General features: G+C 34.5%; 1 protein-coding gene across 6 annotated transcripts in view; it reads right to left on the reverse strand.

Annotated features, from left to right (window-relative positions):
• The window catches only part of LOC111053155 (afadin), a 270,804-nt gene that overhangs the window by 3,528 nt on the left and 248,417 nt on the right, over window positions 1-18,859 (reverse strand). For 5 of the 6 annotated variants that reach the window (XM_039437759.1, XM_039437756.1, XM_039437755.1 and 2 more), the window contains 11 exons: window positions 15,952-16,179; window positions 14,322-14,514; window positions 12,695-13,054; window positions 11,452-11,674; window positions 9,687-9,842; window positions 7,901-8,455; window positions 6,867-7,046; window positions 4,407-4,630; window positions 3,316-3,409; window positions 2,418-2,712; window positions 398-681 (listed from right to left, as the gene is read on the reverse strand). In XM_039437759.1, the coding sequence (XP_039293693.1) occupies window positions 398-681; window positions 2,418-2,712; window positions 3,316-3,409; window positions 4,407-4,630; window positions 6,867-7,046; window positions 7,901-8,455; window positions 9,687-9,842; window positions 11,452-11,674; window positions 12,695-13,054; window positions 14,322-14,514; window positions 15,952-16,179 (2,792 nt within the window). The remainder of the gene's footprint in view (window positions 1-397; window positions 682-2,417; window positions 2,713-3,315; window positions 3,410-4,406; window positions 4,631-6,866; window positions 7,047-7,900; window positions 8,456-9,686; window positions 9,843-11,451; window positions 11,675-12,694; window positions 13,055-14,321; window positions 14,515-15,951; window positions 16,180-18,859) is intronic. The other variant, XM_039437758.1, reaches the window with a different exon arrangement.

An 18,859-nucleotide genomic window follows, 5' to 3' on the forward strand; every position in this document is an offset into this window, starting at 1 on the left:
GCAGTACTGTAATATTTTGAGTCAACACTGGCTTTTTTAAACAAGACAGTTGATTTGTAAGAGAAAAAATAATTGTTTTTGTTAAAGTTGTAAAAAATAATAATTGTTTCTGTAATAATCATATGAGTTTGAATGTTTCTATATAACGTTTGAAGATTTATGATTTTCTCGATTGATAACTTCTTGATTGAATGTTGTTTCCATTGTTAATACTTTTTAATAGTTGAATAAATGTACGTTTTTGTAATAAAACTATGATTTAGAATTTTTTTGTGATAATCGTGAGGGTTAAGAAATGTCCGGTAGTTCTACGAGTGATTATACAGAAGAAATTGAGGCCTTGCGCTGTACGGGCTCAATTTAGTTATAATGATAAGAACAGGTGTTAAATACTTACATTGGGATCTTCACGGATATTTTCGAGATTGGAAGGAGTCGACATGGAGTTTGAATTTGAGCTGGAAGAGGCGGAGCTTGCCGAGCTGGGCGTGTGATTGGCCGAGTGCAGGACGGTGGGCGTGGTGTCCTGGAACGAGACCCGCTTGGCGGTACCGGTCGACTGCGGTGTTGTCATATTGTTGATGTTGTTATTGTTGACCATCTGAGATGTTGGCGTGTTGCCGTTGTTGTTGTGCAGTGTGCTCTGAGGTTGACTAGATGAGACCGGGCTACGCATTGAACCTGCATTTGAAAACAAATTGCAAAATTGAATTGAAATTTATCACATATTTCTTGCATTTACCCATATTATTGAACCCATTATAATATTATTAAACCCATATTGGATTTCTTGCTTATACCCATATTAATGGAAAAATTAAAAGTGTAGGCTACTACATTTGAATTAGTGAGACACCATGATAAAAGCTATATTCATAGCTTAATACACCTATATTAACAAAAACATAAAAGTGTTACTACATTAGAATTGGTGGGGCGCCATGATAAAAGCTATATTCATGACATGCAATTTTCAAGTATTATTAAACTTACTTTGTATTACTTTAGAATTGACTCTTCTTGAAATATATTGGAGAAGTCATGAATATGGCTTTTATCATGGCGCCCTACCAATTCTAATGTAGTAACAGTTTCATGTTTTTGTTAATATAGTTGAATTAGACTATGAATATGTAGCTTTTATCATGTTGCCCTACTAATTCAAAAGTAATACCCTTTTCATTTTTTCGTAAATGATAAACGTATTCTTATCATCTTCATCAATTATATCAGTATTCAATACCCAGGATAATTCAAAGCACATGCATATTCTTGACGAGATGATTATTGATGTTGTTAATTGATATGATGGGATTGGCAGAGTAAAGGTTGTATAAATGAAAGTTTTTATCTATTTAACCTGAAAGTAAAGTTCCAAGTCAATTGAAAAGCGAAAACAAATATTCATTCATAGATTCATTAGATTCATGAAATGTTATTAATGTTAGAATCAAAATTGTGTTTGGAATCAATTCACAGCTGAATATACAATACAAGTGAATGTAAAAGTGAAGTTGACAATGAAAGATGGAGCTTCTATTTAGATAAGAATATGATGGATGAAACATAAAGTTTCAAAAATTGACCCCGGCATAAAGTAATATAATATTGATATGATGTAAGAATCATGTTAAAGTTTGTTTTTAGGAAGAAGACTGGATAAATATTTGAATGAGGTTGGAGCTCTGAATGGGGTGGTACACCATTGAAATAAGAAGAGTTCCACAAATCTCTCCAAAATAAAGGGTTGTTCTTTGAATACTTGAGAATGTGCCATAATTTACTACTCCATCATTCAAAATGAAATGTGATGGAACTGAAGTTTCCTAGGTCGTCTTTTCACGGTCATAAACTGATTGACAATCCGAAGTTGTAACCATTCCAGTTTGTTCATAACCCAGTTTTCTAGTGTGAGAAATATATTGATAACGAGAATGAGAAAATGCTTGATAATATCACAATTTGAGAACTTTATTAGAAAGATAAATTGAAATATCAAACCAATATTATGTTATTCGATGTTAAGGCCCGCCGCAAAGTAGACCCACGTTAATCCACGAAAAGCAACCTATGCCGTGGGATGTTTTGTAAACCATTGATAGGCTTTTCCAGAAATCTGTGTAATACATGCAATGAATAATCCACTTGTCAGCTGATTGATTATGAATAATTCTATAGCAATGGTTTACAAAACATCCCACGGCGTGGTTGCTTTTTGTGGATAAACGTGGGTCTACTTTGCGGCGGGCCTAACACCGGCATCAGCTATATTCTATAGAAGGCAGTGGCAAGGGCAACGCTATTCTCCTTCTTTCTCCACTGCCATTATAACTTGGACCTCACTATAGCCACATTTATTACATCGGTGACAATATTGATAGTTTTAAACTAAATTATATGCAAGAATTATGACTGACCCAGCTGAGACTGCGACATGATAGCGAAGGAGGACCCCCTCTCAGGGGGCTGGGGAGGGGACGCCTGTTGCCCCCCCAGCAGTGTGTCCAACCTGTGGTGGGGGTGGGAGTGAGGGGGGGAGCCGCCATTGGGCGTGTTCACTATCAGATTGTCCAGTCGCATCTCTCTCTTCATGTGGTTGTTGTTGCCGGCCGCCGGCGAGTTGTTCACGTTCTGTTGTTGTCTCATGTTGCTCTGCTGCAACTGCTGCTGTTGCAACTGCTGTTGTTGTTGTTGTTGTCTCATTTCTTCCTCCTGGAAACGTTGAAAATATTAGAATTGAGGAAATGGAGATTAAGAACTGTTACTGTAACAAGACAATTCACGGGATATTGCAAAGCTTCAAGTTTGGTTATTACAGAAAAATGTTTGATTTTCATAAGTTATATGACTTCATAATTGGATTGGTCCTAGTTGAATATATGCTTATTGCAAACTTATGTCTGATATGTATGTATAGGGGCAATCATTCTATTCTATTCATTGTAGTGTATAATGTATTAGTTGAAATACATTAGTATTTTAGTATTGTATATTACAAACGTATGTATTGTATCCATCCCCTTATAGGCCATTCCTATTTAGTTTCTCAACTGAATATCATCACCAAATTAATAAAATAGACTATTATCGATTCTTTACAGTATACGATTAGTCTATAAAACTAGACATCTGGAAGAATTTTTCTATAGGTCTACACCCCATTGTGGACTTTGGCCTCCTCCACAGCATTCCTCCAAGCATTTCTATCCATTATAAATCCTCTATATCATTACCAATCCTTATCAAATCATCCCATATCTGGAAGAATCAAGTATTAGAAAAATTGACTAATTTCATTAATAATGATGGACATACCCTTCTTTTCATTCTTCCTTCAGCTTCAATTTCAGCTTGTTTCATTTTGAGATCTTTTAGTCTTCGCAGTCTTTCTTTTTCCTCCGCTCCAGGTCTAAACAAAAGATAAATAAAAATAAAATAATAGAATAACAGTCATTTTCAGTAGATTAAAAACATTCTGTCATTGTAATACAATAAAGATTATAGAGCCGTATTATATGAACCAGCAAATAGATATAACAAAAGATCTGTTCTGTACATGCTGTAGTACAGAATTCAGTTTCATACACAACTAACAATACTAAATGAACAGGGAACACAATGTTGGCGAACAAGTTAGACGTCTTATGCAAGCAGTGTTTGTTTGAAAATATGTTATATATAAAAAGATGTACCGGTACTTTAGTTTGTGACGGGATAAATTATTACATTTGTTTCTAATCACAATACTACAAAACATTTTCTTTGTAAATGTATTCTGAAATGAACAGAATTAGAATAGTTTTATTGCTTTGAAAATAAATTGTATCACAATTTCACTTGTTACACATTAACATTAAAATAAACATGTTACACATGAAAAACAGCTCATAGTTACAGATAAATAAATTGAGTGATTGCTTCATTTTGATATTATCAAAAACCTTCCTTGTCAAAATTAACAGAAATCAAATTTTTTGCTAGCTAGGTGCTACGGTCCTGTCATATTAGAATAGATGGTCACTGAAGACAGGACATGTATGATGAACATGTGTGTGCACACATGTTGTCATACATTGCTCTATCATCAAAGCGATAGGCTTCAACTTTATTAAGGTTAGGTTTTTGTATCTTAGATTTCTTGTTGTTAATTTTTTGTATAATTTAATTGTTTGTAAGTTGAAATTATTTTTGTATCAATAGAATTTGTAACTTTCAAGTGGTTTATTTAATGTTATTGGTAGTTAATTTTATGTTGAAAGCCTCTCACTGATGACCATTTGTGTGTGCATGATGAATATGTATGTAAAATGAACACATGTTCATCATGCTTGGCCAGCCTAAGACACCCAATGTGACAGAACTCGGTAAAGATTCAGAATAAAGACAACGATTGCCAGTTAACTGACCCAGAGGGAGGCATATTGTTTGCATTGGCGCTGGGAGGAGGCATGGAGGTTCGTCCGACGATGCCGTTGACCTGAGCCGGGTTGCGTGCGTTCTGGGATCCGTTGGGAGGGATGCGCCGGGTGCCACCGGTGGTTTGCACCGGTCCACTGCTGTCGTCCGTCTGCGGGAATTGACCGGTTGTCGTCGCCACCCTCAGCAGACCTTGCACTCGTTCCGCGCTCTCCTGCAACCACAAAACACACAGTTGTCTTAATTATTGAATTTATTTATTTTTGAAAGAATAAGTCGTTGATGTTGTCAATACACCTATATTAATGAATATTAATATAAATATATGTAATGAAGTGCTATGTATGTATTTACAAGATAACGTTTCAGAATTAGTTATTAGAAAAATATGAGCAAAGAATAGTGGTATTGACAACATCAACATCGTATTCTTCCAATTATGGAGAAATACCACTACCGTACATCTCTTCCGATACATTCAAATTATCATCTATATTATTCATAGTGGAATATAGTATACAATCATCTTTCATATAATCACTTGTACCCTTCATTGTCTGAAGATACGACCGGTTCCGGCTAATTAAGCCATTATCAAGTGTACAAATCGATTAAAAAAGTAAGTATATAATATTTTTTTTCAATTTATTTATAGAGTGGTTATGAGCAGCCATCATGATTACCAATGAACAAATTGCATTGAGTACACAAACTTCATATTGTTGACGCAGAGAACTAATAGTACTTAATAGTACTAAGGATGCACACAGCTTTTGGACGGAAAATTTAATTTACTTGATACAAAGATTAACAACAACAAAATGACAGGAAACATGAGGTAGGAATCTACGAGAGATTTTATTTGAATAATCTCGAGAAACATAATTTATTTTTGCTTATAATGATGTCACATTGAACTGTCGGTCACGTGTGATGTATAACAATCGTGAGATCCATTGACGGCTTAGATTATATATTCAAGTTAGGTGGGATCTTCCTGTAAAGGGACTCCCCCCCACCATAACAAAATTCACAGGAATTAACTTTACTTAATCTCGGAAAAATATTCCTGGCTGATACATGCTGGAGTGACAATAATGGAAATTGAACAGTAGGATTTTCAACAGTTGAAATTGCAATGTAATTGAGTATTTTATTTGAAGTGTTATATCTATATCAATAAAAATCGAACCTTAACATTTGACATTCAATAACTTTTTTTGTGTGCACCGAATTTGATGATTTTTTTTAGTTGTGTTCGTTATGTTCAGGACCAGGTTTATGGCTAATCAAATTTATAATCGGACTTCAGGACTCTTTCTTACGGTCGTTCAAAGTTTACATGTAATCCTTATGGGAGAAGATTTGTGAGCTGGCCACACACAGAAAAAATATAAGCTGTTATAATCATTGCGTCATCCAACAGCCGTCGGTAGATAGTAGACAAGAGTGTGTGCTGTTCCATAACCGCCCATGTATTTTATTCTAAACGCCCAGACTAAAAACAAAATGACTGTTCTGTGTGTAACCATCCAGCAGTGCGGCCTCAGGTTAGACATTGCTTTGTTCGGAATAATTGTGCTGTCTTCGGTGTTTAGATTTAATTGATTTTTAGTAAATTATTTATTTTGCAGTTGGAAAATTATCTATATAAATGAAATACATTAAAATTAATAATTAGAATAATATGAATAATAGCATATAAAGTTACCAGCTGTACACTAAGCTAAACATTAGTGTTTTCATCATAATGCATAATAATACAATAATAATTGATTGGAGTAAATAAAAGCGTTTGGTTCTTTTTGATAGCATGTTTGAAGTTTAGTAGGTCTAGATATTGGTATGGAAAATATTGGACAATGCTTCTTGAAAGTTGCAAAAAGCCGCATCGCGCCTCCTCCGTTGTGCATCCACTTAATGTTTGTCAGGAGATGTATTAAGTATTTGGCGGAACAAAGTTTGCCGGACCAGCTAGTTTATAATATTATTTCAAGATAACGTTTCAGAATCAGCTACTAGAAAAATATGAGCAAAGAATATGATTCAACAGTATGAATACCAATTCATTCAAAATGTTTGTGCGGATTGACGGAATCAAACAAGTCGTTAGGTCGGTTCAGATGCCATGAAATTAATCAGATACGATCGATCTAGAGCTTGGACTTCAGTTCTTATCAGCCAGCCCTATCTATTCATTTCTTTCGAGTATAATTCTGGAAATAACAACGCAAAACTGTGATTATAAACTATTTTTAAAAGCGTTCTTCAATTTTTCTTGCACAACAACTGATAATACGATCAATTTTACGTAGCTCAACGTTCAATTGTTCACCACAGCCTGGCTGGTTAGCTAAGAGAGTTTTTGAGAATCGACTCGTTTTTTATATAACTCTAAGGTAAGAGATCCCTTGGAAACAGTGAAAATATGGACACTTGTCGGCAATTACCTGATCCTCTTCGTCGTCATCATCCTCCTCCATGGCGGCTCGCCTCTGGAACTCCTTCTCGAGGCGGAGTGCCCTGAGCTGCTCCTCCTGCTGCGAGTTGCGGTTGGTGCCCAGGGCGACCAGTTCGCCGATCTGCTGGTCGCGCCACTGCCGAGCTGCTTCCCGTCGACGCAGCGCCTCCTATCACACAAACAAATAAATACTTTACAAACATGCATACTACCAAGCAGTATATTATTAAAATTAATTCAGTAAAGTTATTACTGTACCTAATTATACTTCCAGTATAAGTATATAATATAATTTCTCATTTCTATCTGTAGTCTAGCTAGCTGCTTTGGCTTTCAAAATTAAAATTTATTTATTCTCTTAGTACAAATATTCATACATATACACTTAAATATAATAGTAGCCTGAAAATAGAAAATAAGTATAAAATGAGCGCTGATATCCAGTTCTGTGCATTTGGTTGAAGCATTATCTATTCGGCAAATGGGAGGAACCGGGTTCGATTCCCGGACTAGTATATAATTTTTGTATAGTAACTCTCATTTCCTTCTAGCTGTTCATCCACGATGTCAATATTTTCTGTGGCAGAATTCTTCGGGGTGATTGACGGCAATTAATTTGGTATGACAATTATTTCTTTTTCTTGTGATTTGTGATGTATATTGAGAATAATAATTATCTTCATTTCAAGAATAGCGTCAATAGCATTATAATGAATGATACCTTAATTTACAGGACCATGATTCCGTGTTAGAAAAAACACATGTGGATTTGTTGTATATAAAAACAGATTCGATTGAAGAAGCATTTGCTTACTTTTTATTCATACGCTAATTTATTATCCTACTCACTAGCAATATTATTTCTACTGGTTCTATTTATTATATTAGTTCTATTGGGATTTGATTTATTCAATTTTGACTGACCAAAAAGTAAAAACTTTTAATAGATGCGTCATAAATGATTGGATACTAACTGATTGAAAGTTGATGTTTTATTCGAACTGAACAGAAAAGATAATCTACCTTTTCGCGTTCCTCGCGCTCCCACGGGTTGGTGCCTTGGAACTGGTAGCCCCTGCCTTGAGGGGGACCTCCTGCCCCACCACGCGGCAATTCCCCCATGCTGGCCGCATAGCGCGACCCATCCTGCCGCTGGTAGAGGGGATGAGTGGAGGTGGGCGGAGGCGGTGGAGGGGGAGGGGACTCGCTGTAACTCCCTCCGCCATCTTGGAGGTCGGCCATTGGTCTTGCAACCGGCTTACTACCAGGATGATGCTGCTGCTGCCCTGGTAGACTTGCTCCTCCTGGTATCGCAGCTCCTGGTGGCGGCTGGTAGCCTGGAGATCCATAGGAGGTATATCCTGATATACTGTTGTTCATCATTTGTTGCTGCTGCCCTGGTTGCTGCGCCTGGTATGGCTGACCGGCAACGGGAGATCCATAGGAGGTGTATGACATGTTGTTGTTCATCATCTGCTGCTGTTGCTGCGGCGATTGGGGGTGTTGTTGCATTGGGGGCCGACTGTTCATTTGCTGCTGTTGCTGCATTTGTTGGGCATGGTGTTGTTGCTGCTGTTGCTGTAAATTTAGAGAATCCAATATTACAAAAGCAAGAAAAGTAAATAAGGCAAGTTAGCAAATTAAAGTTTTAGTCACATATTCAAGTAACTACTTAAAAAGAACTCAAGTGGATTAAGGTAAGAGTAGTTTAGGTTCATAGATATTCCTTGCCTGAGCATAAAACTGATCCTTCCTGAGTGATTTGAGAATAATCAAGTAATTTCAATTTTTTCGTAACTCACTTTTAAAAAGTAATATCTGTGATTGATCAAGACGATTCATTCATTAGTACATGCACTAATTATTATTGAAATTGATTAAGAGATAAAAAAGTGGCAAGACCTAAAATTTCTATCCCTGATTATAATAATTTCAACAAGAGATTTTGAGATAATAAGGTATTATAATGAAGATTTATTAAGGTATTCACTCTAATCAATAATCTATTTTTGACTAATACAAGTCTAAGGTTTTTCATTTCTCTTTATGTTTGTATGTTACGCATTTAGAAAACATAAAAGCGCGATAGATTTTCATTAAATTTGACAGGAATGGTCCTTTATGAAATTCCGGCGATATATAATGATTTGCACGTATAATAGGATCATATGAAAGGGAAAGAAATTTCCTCCATACTCCAATATTACTGTGAAAGTTAATTGCATCATTCGTGACGGATGCAATTAATATCTCTAAGTAACTTAGTATTTTTCTCGACTTTTCTGAGCTTTTAACTCGGGCTGACCAGTGCTGATGAAGCTGTCGGGCTTAACAACATGGATGAAGCTGTGGTTTAGAACTGCCTAGTACTGTTTACAGAGTTACAGAGCTACTAGTATAACGGGGTTTTATTGTCCTTGCAAGTATTTGTTTCAAGTCATAGATAGAAGACAAAAAACTTATTTTTTTAAAAGTGTATAGAAATCAATATTTAAGAGATATATACTTGTGTAATACTAAAATGATTTATCAACCATGCAATTGAAGTAAGCAATCGTAATTCGAATCGAAAAAAGATCTAATTTTATTTTGTATTTCATCATATCCACTCTATTGTAGGTTGAAAGTATTTAGAATAACAGTACTTATGACAATTGAAATGAATAAAGCAAGATGATTTTAAGGATGAGTTTAAAAAATGATAAAAATGAAAGTTAAGTGAAAGTAAAGGATGAGTGGAACTATAGAATTTGATCTGTTGAATGTTTCCAAAAGTGAATGGAAAGAGAATGGTGTTTAGTGTACTGACCATATGCGTTGCGTTGGGCATAGGCATACGATGCATGGGATACTGTTGAGGAGAAGTGACTCGAGCCTCCCTCCTCCTCACCTCCTCGCCCATCTCCTGCAGCTTGGCCTCCTGGCGCAGCATGTCGCGTGACGACTGAGATCTAGGCACCATGTTCTGTCAAACACCACAATCACATACATTAATTAATGATCTTTATTTGAGTTCAGTGATCAAACACAATTGCATATCACACGTCAAACCCAGGTGATCCAACTAATTTCAATTTATGATGTTAGACGAATTTAAATTACTGATTTAACTCATTTCTGTTCCAAGTAATTTTTTAAATGTTTGTGTAACGTACAACTTTTTTAGGCCTAGGCCTACTGGTGGCAATAAAGCAATTTGATTTTGTACGATTTCATGTGTATTTCTATGCAACTTGTCAGACAGGAAGGATAATTGTTTGATTATTTTGATTGAAGATGGTTATTGAATTATGTATTCATTCATTAAATCCAGTAGGTATTATGAAATCCTTTACATGCTCTCACGATTTAAAGATTACCATTCCAAGATTTAATGTTTATGCATAAGAAATAAAATCAAAAATCATATGCAAACATTTATCTCCAGCATAATCAGTGAATTACTAATTTAATAATTGGCATCAGTTAGCTAATAATATACAGAGTGTTTCAGAGAAACGGGAAATTTTGAAAGTTGAATAATTTCAAGACAAACAAATCGTTAAATAAAGTTTTTCATATCATTCAATAGTAAAAATAATGCTATTTTAGAATAAATAATACCGTAACATTTATTTTTTGAAGATGACATCTTGCAGGTGTATTCCTTTTCTACGCAAAAATTCCTGTAGTCTCTTCATCACATTGTCCATGGTTTGATGTAACATTACAACTGGATTTTGCCAAGATTCGAGAAGCGATTTCAAATTCCAGTTGTAATGTTACGTCAAACCAAGCATGGACAATGTGATGAAGAGACTACAGGATTTTTTTCGAAAAAAAGAGAAGGAACATACCTGCAAGGTGTCATCTTCAATAAATAAATTTTTATGGTATTATTTATTCAAAAATTGCATTATTTTTACTATTGAATGATATGAAAAACTTTATTTAAAGATTTGTTTTACTTGAAATTATTTAACTTTCAAAATTTCCCGTTCCTCTGAAACACCCTGTACAATATGAAAACCACATACGACCGATACTAGAGGGAATTTAGTGATTAAAATAATATTATAATTAGAATAGTATAATTATTATATTTTGTGGATTATACAGTAGAATGAGCTATCGTCGAAATTATTCCATCCACTATTAATGTTTTTTATGAAAAAATCCCCTTTACCTGAAACATCTTTTCCATCTGCGCATTCAAAATTTATTTGGATTGAAATCCTGTCTAGTACATGACTGTGTTGATAGTTGGAAGAGAGAGCAATTGATATAAATCCCTTTTCCAAACTAATGTATGCTATTATCAACAAAAAACACAAGGATAAACTTAATTTAAAAAGCATTCAATACTCTCCAATTTTCACACTAATGGCCTTCTTATCGTTTATGTCAATCTCAATAATGTTTTATTGTATCTATTCTTTTGTCTCTATTTTTTGTGAATTGTTAAAATTGTGTAAATTGACAAATTAAAATTGAAAAAAATCTTATTTATTCTCAACTTTGCATTATTTCGATCAACAGGTAATCAATAATAGCTATGTAAAACGGTGAGTTTCTCAATTTCGAAATGCACCGACCTGCTGCAAATGATTGGCATGGGGAGGCAGATAGGCGGAGGAGGGTCGGTCCCTGTTGATGTTGTTGGCATTCATCATCTGCTCAGTGGACATGCGCCCACTTGTACTCAGTGACGACTGCGAACCCTTAAAGCTCTTGTTGTTGTTGTTGTTCATCAAATTGTTATTGTTGTTGTTGTTACCGTTGTTCATTATGTGGCCGTTGTTGGGCATGGCCGGACTCCTAGGTGGACAAAACAAGCTCAAGTTAATTCAAAAAGTATTGGAATGAAATGAAAAAAATCTTTATTAGGCGGATTTTCAAGTCCTCTCTACCACTCAACCTCAAGTATTCATACATAGCTATAGTATCTATACATTTATAGATACAATATCATTCTTAACTCATTATGAATCATTGGGAAAGGAACAACAGGCTTAAAGCCCAAAACCAATGTATTGAGAAATCAAGAGAAACCAATGTATCAATATTTTGGAAAGAAATAGTCCAAAAATAGGTTATGCTTAATAGTAAGTGAGAACAGGATAAGATATTTAGAATTGAAAAAAGTTCTTAATTCTTCTAACGAATTAGAGTAACAAGATCATGTTTTAGCTTCAAAACAAACACATCTTTAGATGTACTAAAAAATCATAAGATCTAAGAATTAAAAAATTTTTATTCGTTTACTGTTAGTATTGAATTAGTGACTAGAATAATATGTGGCACTGACAATTTCAATTATGGAGAAATTTAAGAATCACGATGTGAGTCTTTCTATTCAAAATTATATTCCTAACCTTCTAAACAATAAATTAGAATGATTATTAAACGTTTGTATAAAGATAAATGTTTATGTTTATTTGCATAAATACATATATGGGGACAACAGGTTAAACCCTTATATGTTTCCTTGAAACATTTCAACATTCTTCATTCAAAAATTAGATTTAATTAAATAAATTAAATTAGATAAATGACAAGCTAAGAAAAACGTCAAACAAAAAAAGCGTCATATAAAACAAGTTCAGTCTTCTTTTGTTATTTGCAAGATTATCAAAGGAGCCTCACAAATCACTTCCTCACTTATGTATTATGGGCATGTTCAATAAGAATGTAGAAGTTCCATACAGTTCCATTACACTTGACATAGTATGAAGATCTATTTCACAGATTTAGTGAGTATGCCCCTTGATTCCTTATTATGTTTCTGTTTGAAATGTAAATTTATAATTCTAAAAATAGTTCAACTGAGTGAGGAACCTTTCATCCTGCGGACTGGGCAGTTTGACGCGGGCGGAGCCAGGCGTGCCCGTGTGATTGCTGTTCTGGTGCACCAGGTAGCCATTGTTGATCTCCTGGTTGCGATACACGCTCAGGTTCTGGTAGAAGCGTTCACCTTCGGGACTTGTGATTTGCGCTGACGACTGCTGTTGCTGCTGTTGTTGTTGCTGTTGTTGTTGTTGCTGCTGTTGCATGGACATTTGGTGTTGATAGGGCAGGTAGAGGGCAGGGTGGTTCTGCGGCTGTTGCTGACCGTGTAGACTTGGGTTCGAGACCTGTCTGGAGATCTGGTTATTGCTAGGAGCAGGCAGTCGGTTCTCTAATAGATTCTGACTGGACCTAAAACATTGATCAACATTTTTTATCACTCACCTTATCCAATCAATTAATTACTTTGAGAGCAATATAAAAAAATCATTTCTTCTTTGATTACTATTGTTTAGCGTATGGCAGATAAACAACACATACAAAGCTCAAGAGTCTCAAATGTCTATATATACACTATATTTTTACAATTTCTTCAAGATGTTGTGTAGTTTTTGGTCAGGAGAACATAAGTTTGTCTGACCGCCATTATATGCTAGTCCATTTAGCGTTACTCAATATGTGCACCATGGAGGCAAACTAGCGTTACACATATTTAAGTAAAAAACTGATAGCTGGAACAATTCTGAGGTTAAAGAAGGTTGAAACTCAATTTTCAATTTTCACAGAAAAAAAACATTATCAAAATTATCTTCTTTGATAATATTCATTGAAGATTGAATACATTTTTCAAGTAATTTGTCAGCAGTATTTGTTTTGATTTTGTGCTTGTGTACATAAATGAAATATATTAGAATGGGAAAACAAAATAATAATAAACATCAACCAAAGTTGTTCAGTTCATCAAAGTGAAAATACAGTTCACTTTCATAGCATAAAATAGCTCAATTATTCAGCGATTGCGAGACCTCAAAGGACTTTAATCTACTAATTAGCAATTCATTGTCTTCTGGGTATATGTTGATGATAAGCCTTCCAAAGACCTTACACAACCAAGATGGAATATAACAGATGGAGTAAGCGGGAGATAATCGGTTGTCGTATTATGATTGAGATTGAGTACAAAAAACACCTTTCCACATTTCAACAGTCATTAGATAACAGAATGTAAATACATGCACGGCATCTTATCTAAAAAACGAATTTTTATACATTGTAATAGTAGTGAATTGTGAGATTCCATATTAGTGATTCCATAGTGAATTGTGATGTAATATTTCTTCGATAAGATTAATTATGAAGTCGTTCAAGAGCTTAGTAAAGTATCTAGAAAAGATATTGTAGGAGAGAGAACATTATCTGGAAAAGTACAAGCTTCATGTAGAATCTGTACTCAACACCCAAAGGACATGTTTCATTGAAATAAGTTTGAAGATTTGAAGTGTAACGGAATTTATCTATTCGTAAGTGAAGACTTCAACAGTCTACTTGAATAATTCACGGCATATCATCACTAAAGATACGAGTATGTTTAGCAGTCTAAATGATTGTTTGTTTGTTTTCAATGATGTATATTGTCGTTTAGTGAGATAATATATTGACATTAGGAGATGAGTGTTACCTTGATCGCATGGCATTTGGCTGGTCGATCTTCTGGGGGAGGCTGTTTGTGGAGGAGGTCCGACTGTAGCCGGGGTTGAACACCTCGTGGGGGGTGCGAGGGGGTCCCCCACCCCCCGGCCCTCCTCCCACATGCAGTTGCTGCTGCTGCTGAGGTCCAGCCAGGTTCGAGCCGGCTTCATTGCTCGCACCCGCTACAACAATTATAAAAATAAATTGAACAGAATTCTATTAGGTACAAATCCAACGTAAAAATGAGACAAAAGTAGTCAGTAAATGTAGAATTTATAAAAACAACTAAATAGAAAAATATGATGCAAGAAAAGTATGAAAGGCGAGAAGAAAACTTTGTGATTAATTAGCTTTTTCACTTTATATTATATACTTCTGAGGTTATGAAAATTTTAATAATTCAAGTGAACATGACTTCGAGTTATCAAAATCACCCATTCAACTCGAACGTCAGAAAAAAAACTTGAAAAGTGTTTACCTCACTTGCCTTATTTAGGCTAGCTTCACACGCATTCGGTTTCATTTGGTTCGGTTCGTTTTCGATTCGGTTCGTTTTCGATTCGGTTCATTACCGAAAACGAATGAGGCTTTCATACATGTTAGGTTCTAATTAGGTATTTTCTTTTCAAACACAGCTGTATTTGGATTTTCACAGTTCATGCTGGTATATTTAATATAACATCTGTTGTTAAATTGTAAGATGTTATTTCTTGAACAACAAAATTCTAAAGTTAATTAAAAATTGTGAATTATTTGTATAGTTTCTTTTTGATTATGTTAATTTTGGATGTTCAGAGAGATTATTTTTTTAAATTGAAAATTTGTTCCTTGTTTTGACACATGGTATATAAACTTCATCTCTTCTCTCCATTGATGAAATCATGTAATATTCGTGGAAAAATAAAAGAAAAAAAGAAAAATTCTCCCTGAGTTTTAATTTATATCTTTCATATTTTTTTTAGCGAACTATTCATTGAGAAAAAAATGTTCCTGTGAACTAACAGAAATGAATTGACCATATGATTTTGACTTGGAAAATTTTGAAACAGATAATCACGATATCAGGTTAAAATAAAAACAAAAAAGGCAAGCGTGTGTAAAAATACTTTGTTTTTTCCTGTTTCCCTAGCAACGAATTCGAATATGATGAAACCTATTCGTGTCAAGGGGGCGTTCGGTGCTATGCGGTTGCTATTCGGTACCTAATTCAAACCGAATCATCGTTTCACACTTATCGGAATTTGCCGAAAACGAAACGAACCGAAAGTGTGTGAAAGTAGCCTCTCGCTAGCAACGAATTGAAGCCTGATGGAATTTATTAGAGACAAGAGGGCGTTCGGTTCTATGCGATTTCTATTCGGTACCGAATTCAAACCGAATTACCGTTTCACACTTATCGGAATTTGCCGAAAACCAAACGAACCGAATGAGTGTGAAACTAGCCTTACATTACGTGTGTAAGGTAATGTTAATGCCCCTCAATTGAATGTAAAATAATATTATAAGAATAGTTATTGAAGGTGGCTGTGGTCATCACCCAAGGGTTCCCAATCTCTGTATTCATTGAGATATAAATAACTTTCAGATAAGCTTTCAGTGATTGAAATGTGTGCACTTACTGGAATGGAGCGCCGGCACTGACTTGGAGCTCTGTATCTGCGCCGGCTGGTAGATGTTCGGCTGACCTTGAGCTGTCCTCATCAGCTGATGTTGACTGCTGGCTGCAGCTGATTGCGACATCAGCTGATGTTGACTGCTGGCCGCAGCTGACTGCGACTGCAGCGTCAGCTGATTCTCGCTCAGCACTCGCGATGGAATGTCTCTCTCGCTCATCCGACGCGGTCCCGCTGCAAACACATCAAATTCCATTAGATCACTTCACCCCTTTCCTATGAGTTAATCTGGAAACTATTATTTTGGAGAGTAGGTTCAGTCGCGAACTGGGGAGAAGATCCCTGGGTTTTACGCCTTTACGGAATCAAGACGCTACTATGTTTAGCAAAAACATTTGAGTCAACCAGCCAGCTTGCCGTAATTTCATAATTAGGAATACAGCAGTGAGGCATGTGCAGTTGGCTTCCTTCTACCTCCTTCCACCACAGCAACGAAAAACGACTACTGTAAGTTCTAATGAATTCAATTTTCATATTATTGGTTTCTTTGGTAGGGTACATTAATTTGTTATATTTCTTCAACCTTCAGAATTGAAATTTTATTCTTTATTATGAATAATAAGATATGAGATAGACAGATATAGTGACAGATGAATAACGATTAGTCAGCATTCCTTATATATAAGCAAGAAATTCTATTTGATTACAACTGCATTATATTTTATTTGCTCCAACACATTTTTTATAGATGTTGTCAATTAATATACTCAAAATGTTATATGATATGCAGATAGTTATTTATAGATATTTAGATAGTTATTCAGATAGATATAGTTATTTATATAGAATCATAATTTTTATTATGTAAGGATCTTATAGGCCAATTTAAAATAATGGAAATTGAAGATGAAAAAGGTGATGATTCAAGGCTTTTTGTTGGTGGGGACTAAAGAGTCCCTAAGGTTGCACCTAGCCTGAATCACACTGTTGTACGTCTGCCAGAACCAACTGTTTAACTTGCCCATCCGATAACACGGGAAAGTATGGCTAAAAACTATCAAGTCATATTTGACGATATGTGAATTAATTGATGATTTTAACATTGAGGATCATATTATAAAGTTTGATCGTTTAATAAAATGCCCATTCTTTCATGAGTAAAATCTAGGACAATAAAAAGGCTGTTAAAAACAGGGAACTCATTTATCAGCTTTGATAGATAAACGAGACGAATTAGATATAACAGGTGAATTCAGTTCTTGAATATTCTATTTATAAATTATATGGAATTTAGTTTTATTCCCTCCAAGTACAAGTACAAATACAAACAAAGTACAACAGAAATGTACAAACACTATTTATGTGACTATTCCGCTATGTTAGTATTGGCAGACAATTGTTATATTATTAGATGTATTGGTGTTCTAAATGCATGTTTAATTAAAAATATTATAATTATAATGAAGCAGAAAAAACGCTATTTGAGTCAACTACAGTTATGTTAACATTGTAAGGGAGTTAGTTATATCCCACATACATATTCATAGTTTAATGCATAGTTAATTTCACAAAATAAACACATATCACACAAAAACACCATGCTTGTTGGCGTGCGAAATCTGTTCAACACACAAATACATGCAGAGCTAGAAAATATGAATACAATTATAACAAAACAGAAATAACAAATCTGAAATCATGAACAAAATTATACAAAAATAACATGATTGTTTCCTACATTCAACAAAAGTAAAGATGAATTAATAATTGATTTCATGCTTAACAACTATAAACAAAATAGAACGATGATCAACAGAGAAAAACTTATCAGTTCAAATTGAAATGCGAAAAAATAAATTTTTGACATAGACCCTTGTCAATAAACTATAGATGATAGTTTCCACTGAAATTTGGAAATCGCTGTTTTTTAACAAACTATTGAATAATAATGAGGAGAAATGCTCTACAGTGATGAATTGAAAAATACAATTTCAAATCAGACTTAATAATATGTGACAAGATAGCATATTATCATTAAAAATAAATTAATTTGAATAAACATTGATTATTCCAATCAATTGAGTTGCTGACTCAGTAAAGATTAACATATATAATAGAAGATATGATGATGATATCCATTGAGATACATTGATTTTGTGATCCAATGTGAAAGTCTGTACAAATAGCAAAACAATAATCAACAAAACCATTTAATGAATTGTTTATACAAAATTAGTGGAAGATAACGTTAACTGTTAAAAGTGCAAAAATATTTAATATTGTTCCAAAATAATATAAGGCACTTTCCCCAAGACACAAATACCATAAAAATGACTAGTACTGTCTAATAAACGATTCTTATCTATAATGACAATTTTTGTAAATTTAGAAAATGTAAATTAACATATCCATGTGTGAAAGTGTTGAATCTATGCAGGATTGCAGCAACCGAGATAAATTCGAATTTGGTCAGAACCATGTTAAGCTGGTAGAGAATAATCAAGAAATTTAAAAACTAATCCCGGCTGTTACAATCCTACGTAAGAGTGCCAATAATGATAAAAATGAATAATGATGAGACACATGTCAAAGAACACAAAATAATATAACGATGATTAATAGTCTTGAATGGACCTAGAGAAACATTCACTTGTGATAAAAATAACTGATAGTGCTACCATGATGAAGACAATGAGAAAATATAATAATGCAGTTGTCACAAGACACAAACTAATATAAGGATGGTTAATAATCATGAGTTGACATTGATGAGTGATATAGTGTTGTATTTGGAGTGCTACTATGATGACGACGATGGAAAATAAAATAATAAGGCACTTGCCACAAGACAGAGCGTGCTTTGAGAACGATACAACATAAATGCTTGCATTTCCATTGATAAGCAAAGATTCAG

Source organism: Nilaparvata lugens, chromosome 11 (genome assembly GCF_014356525.2).
Source record: "Nilaparvata lugens isolate BPH chromosome 11, ASM1435652v1, whole genome shotgun sequence".
Taxonomy (NCBI): domain Eukaryota; kingdom Metazoa; phylum Arthropoda; class Insecta; order Hemiptera; family Delphacidae; genus Nilaparvata; species Nilaparvata lugens.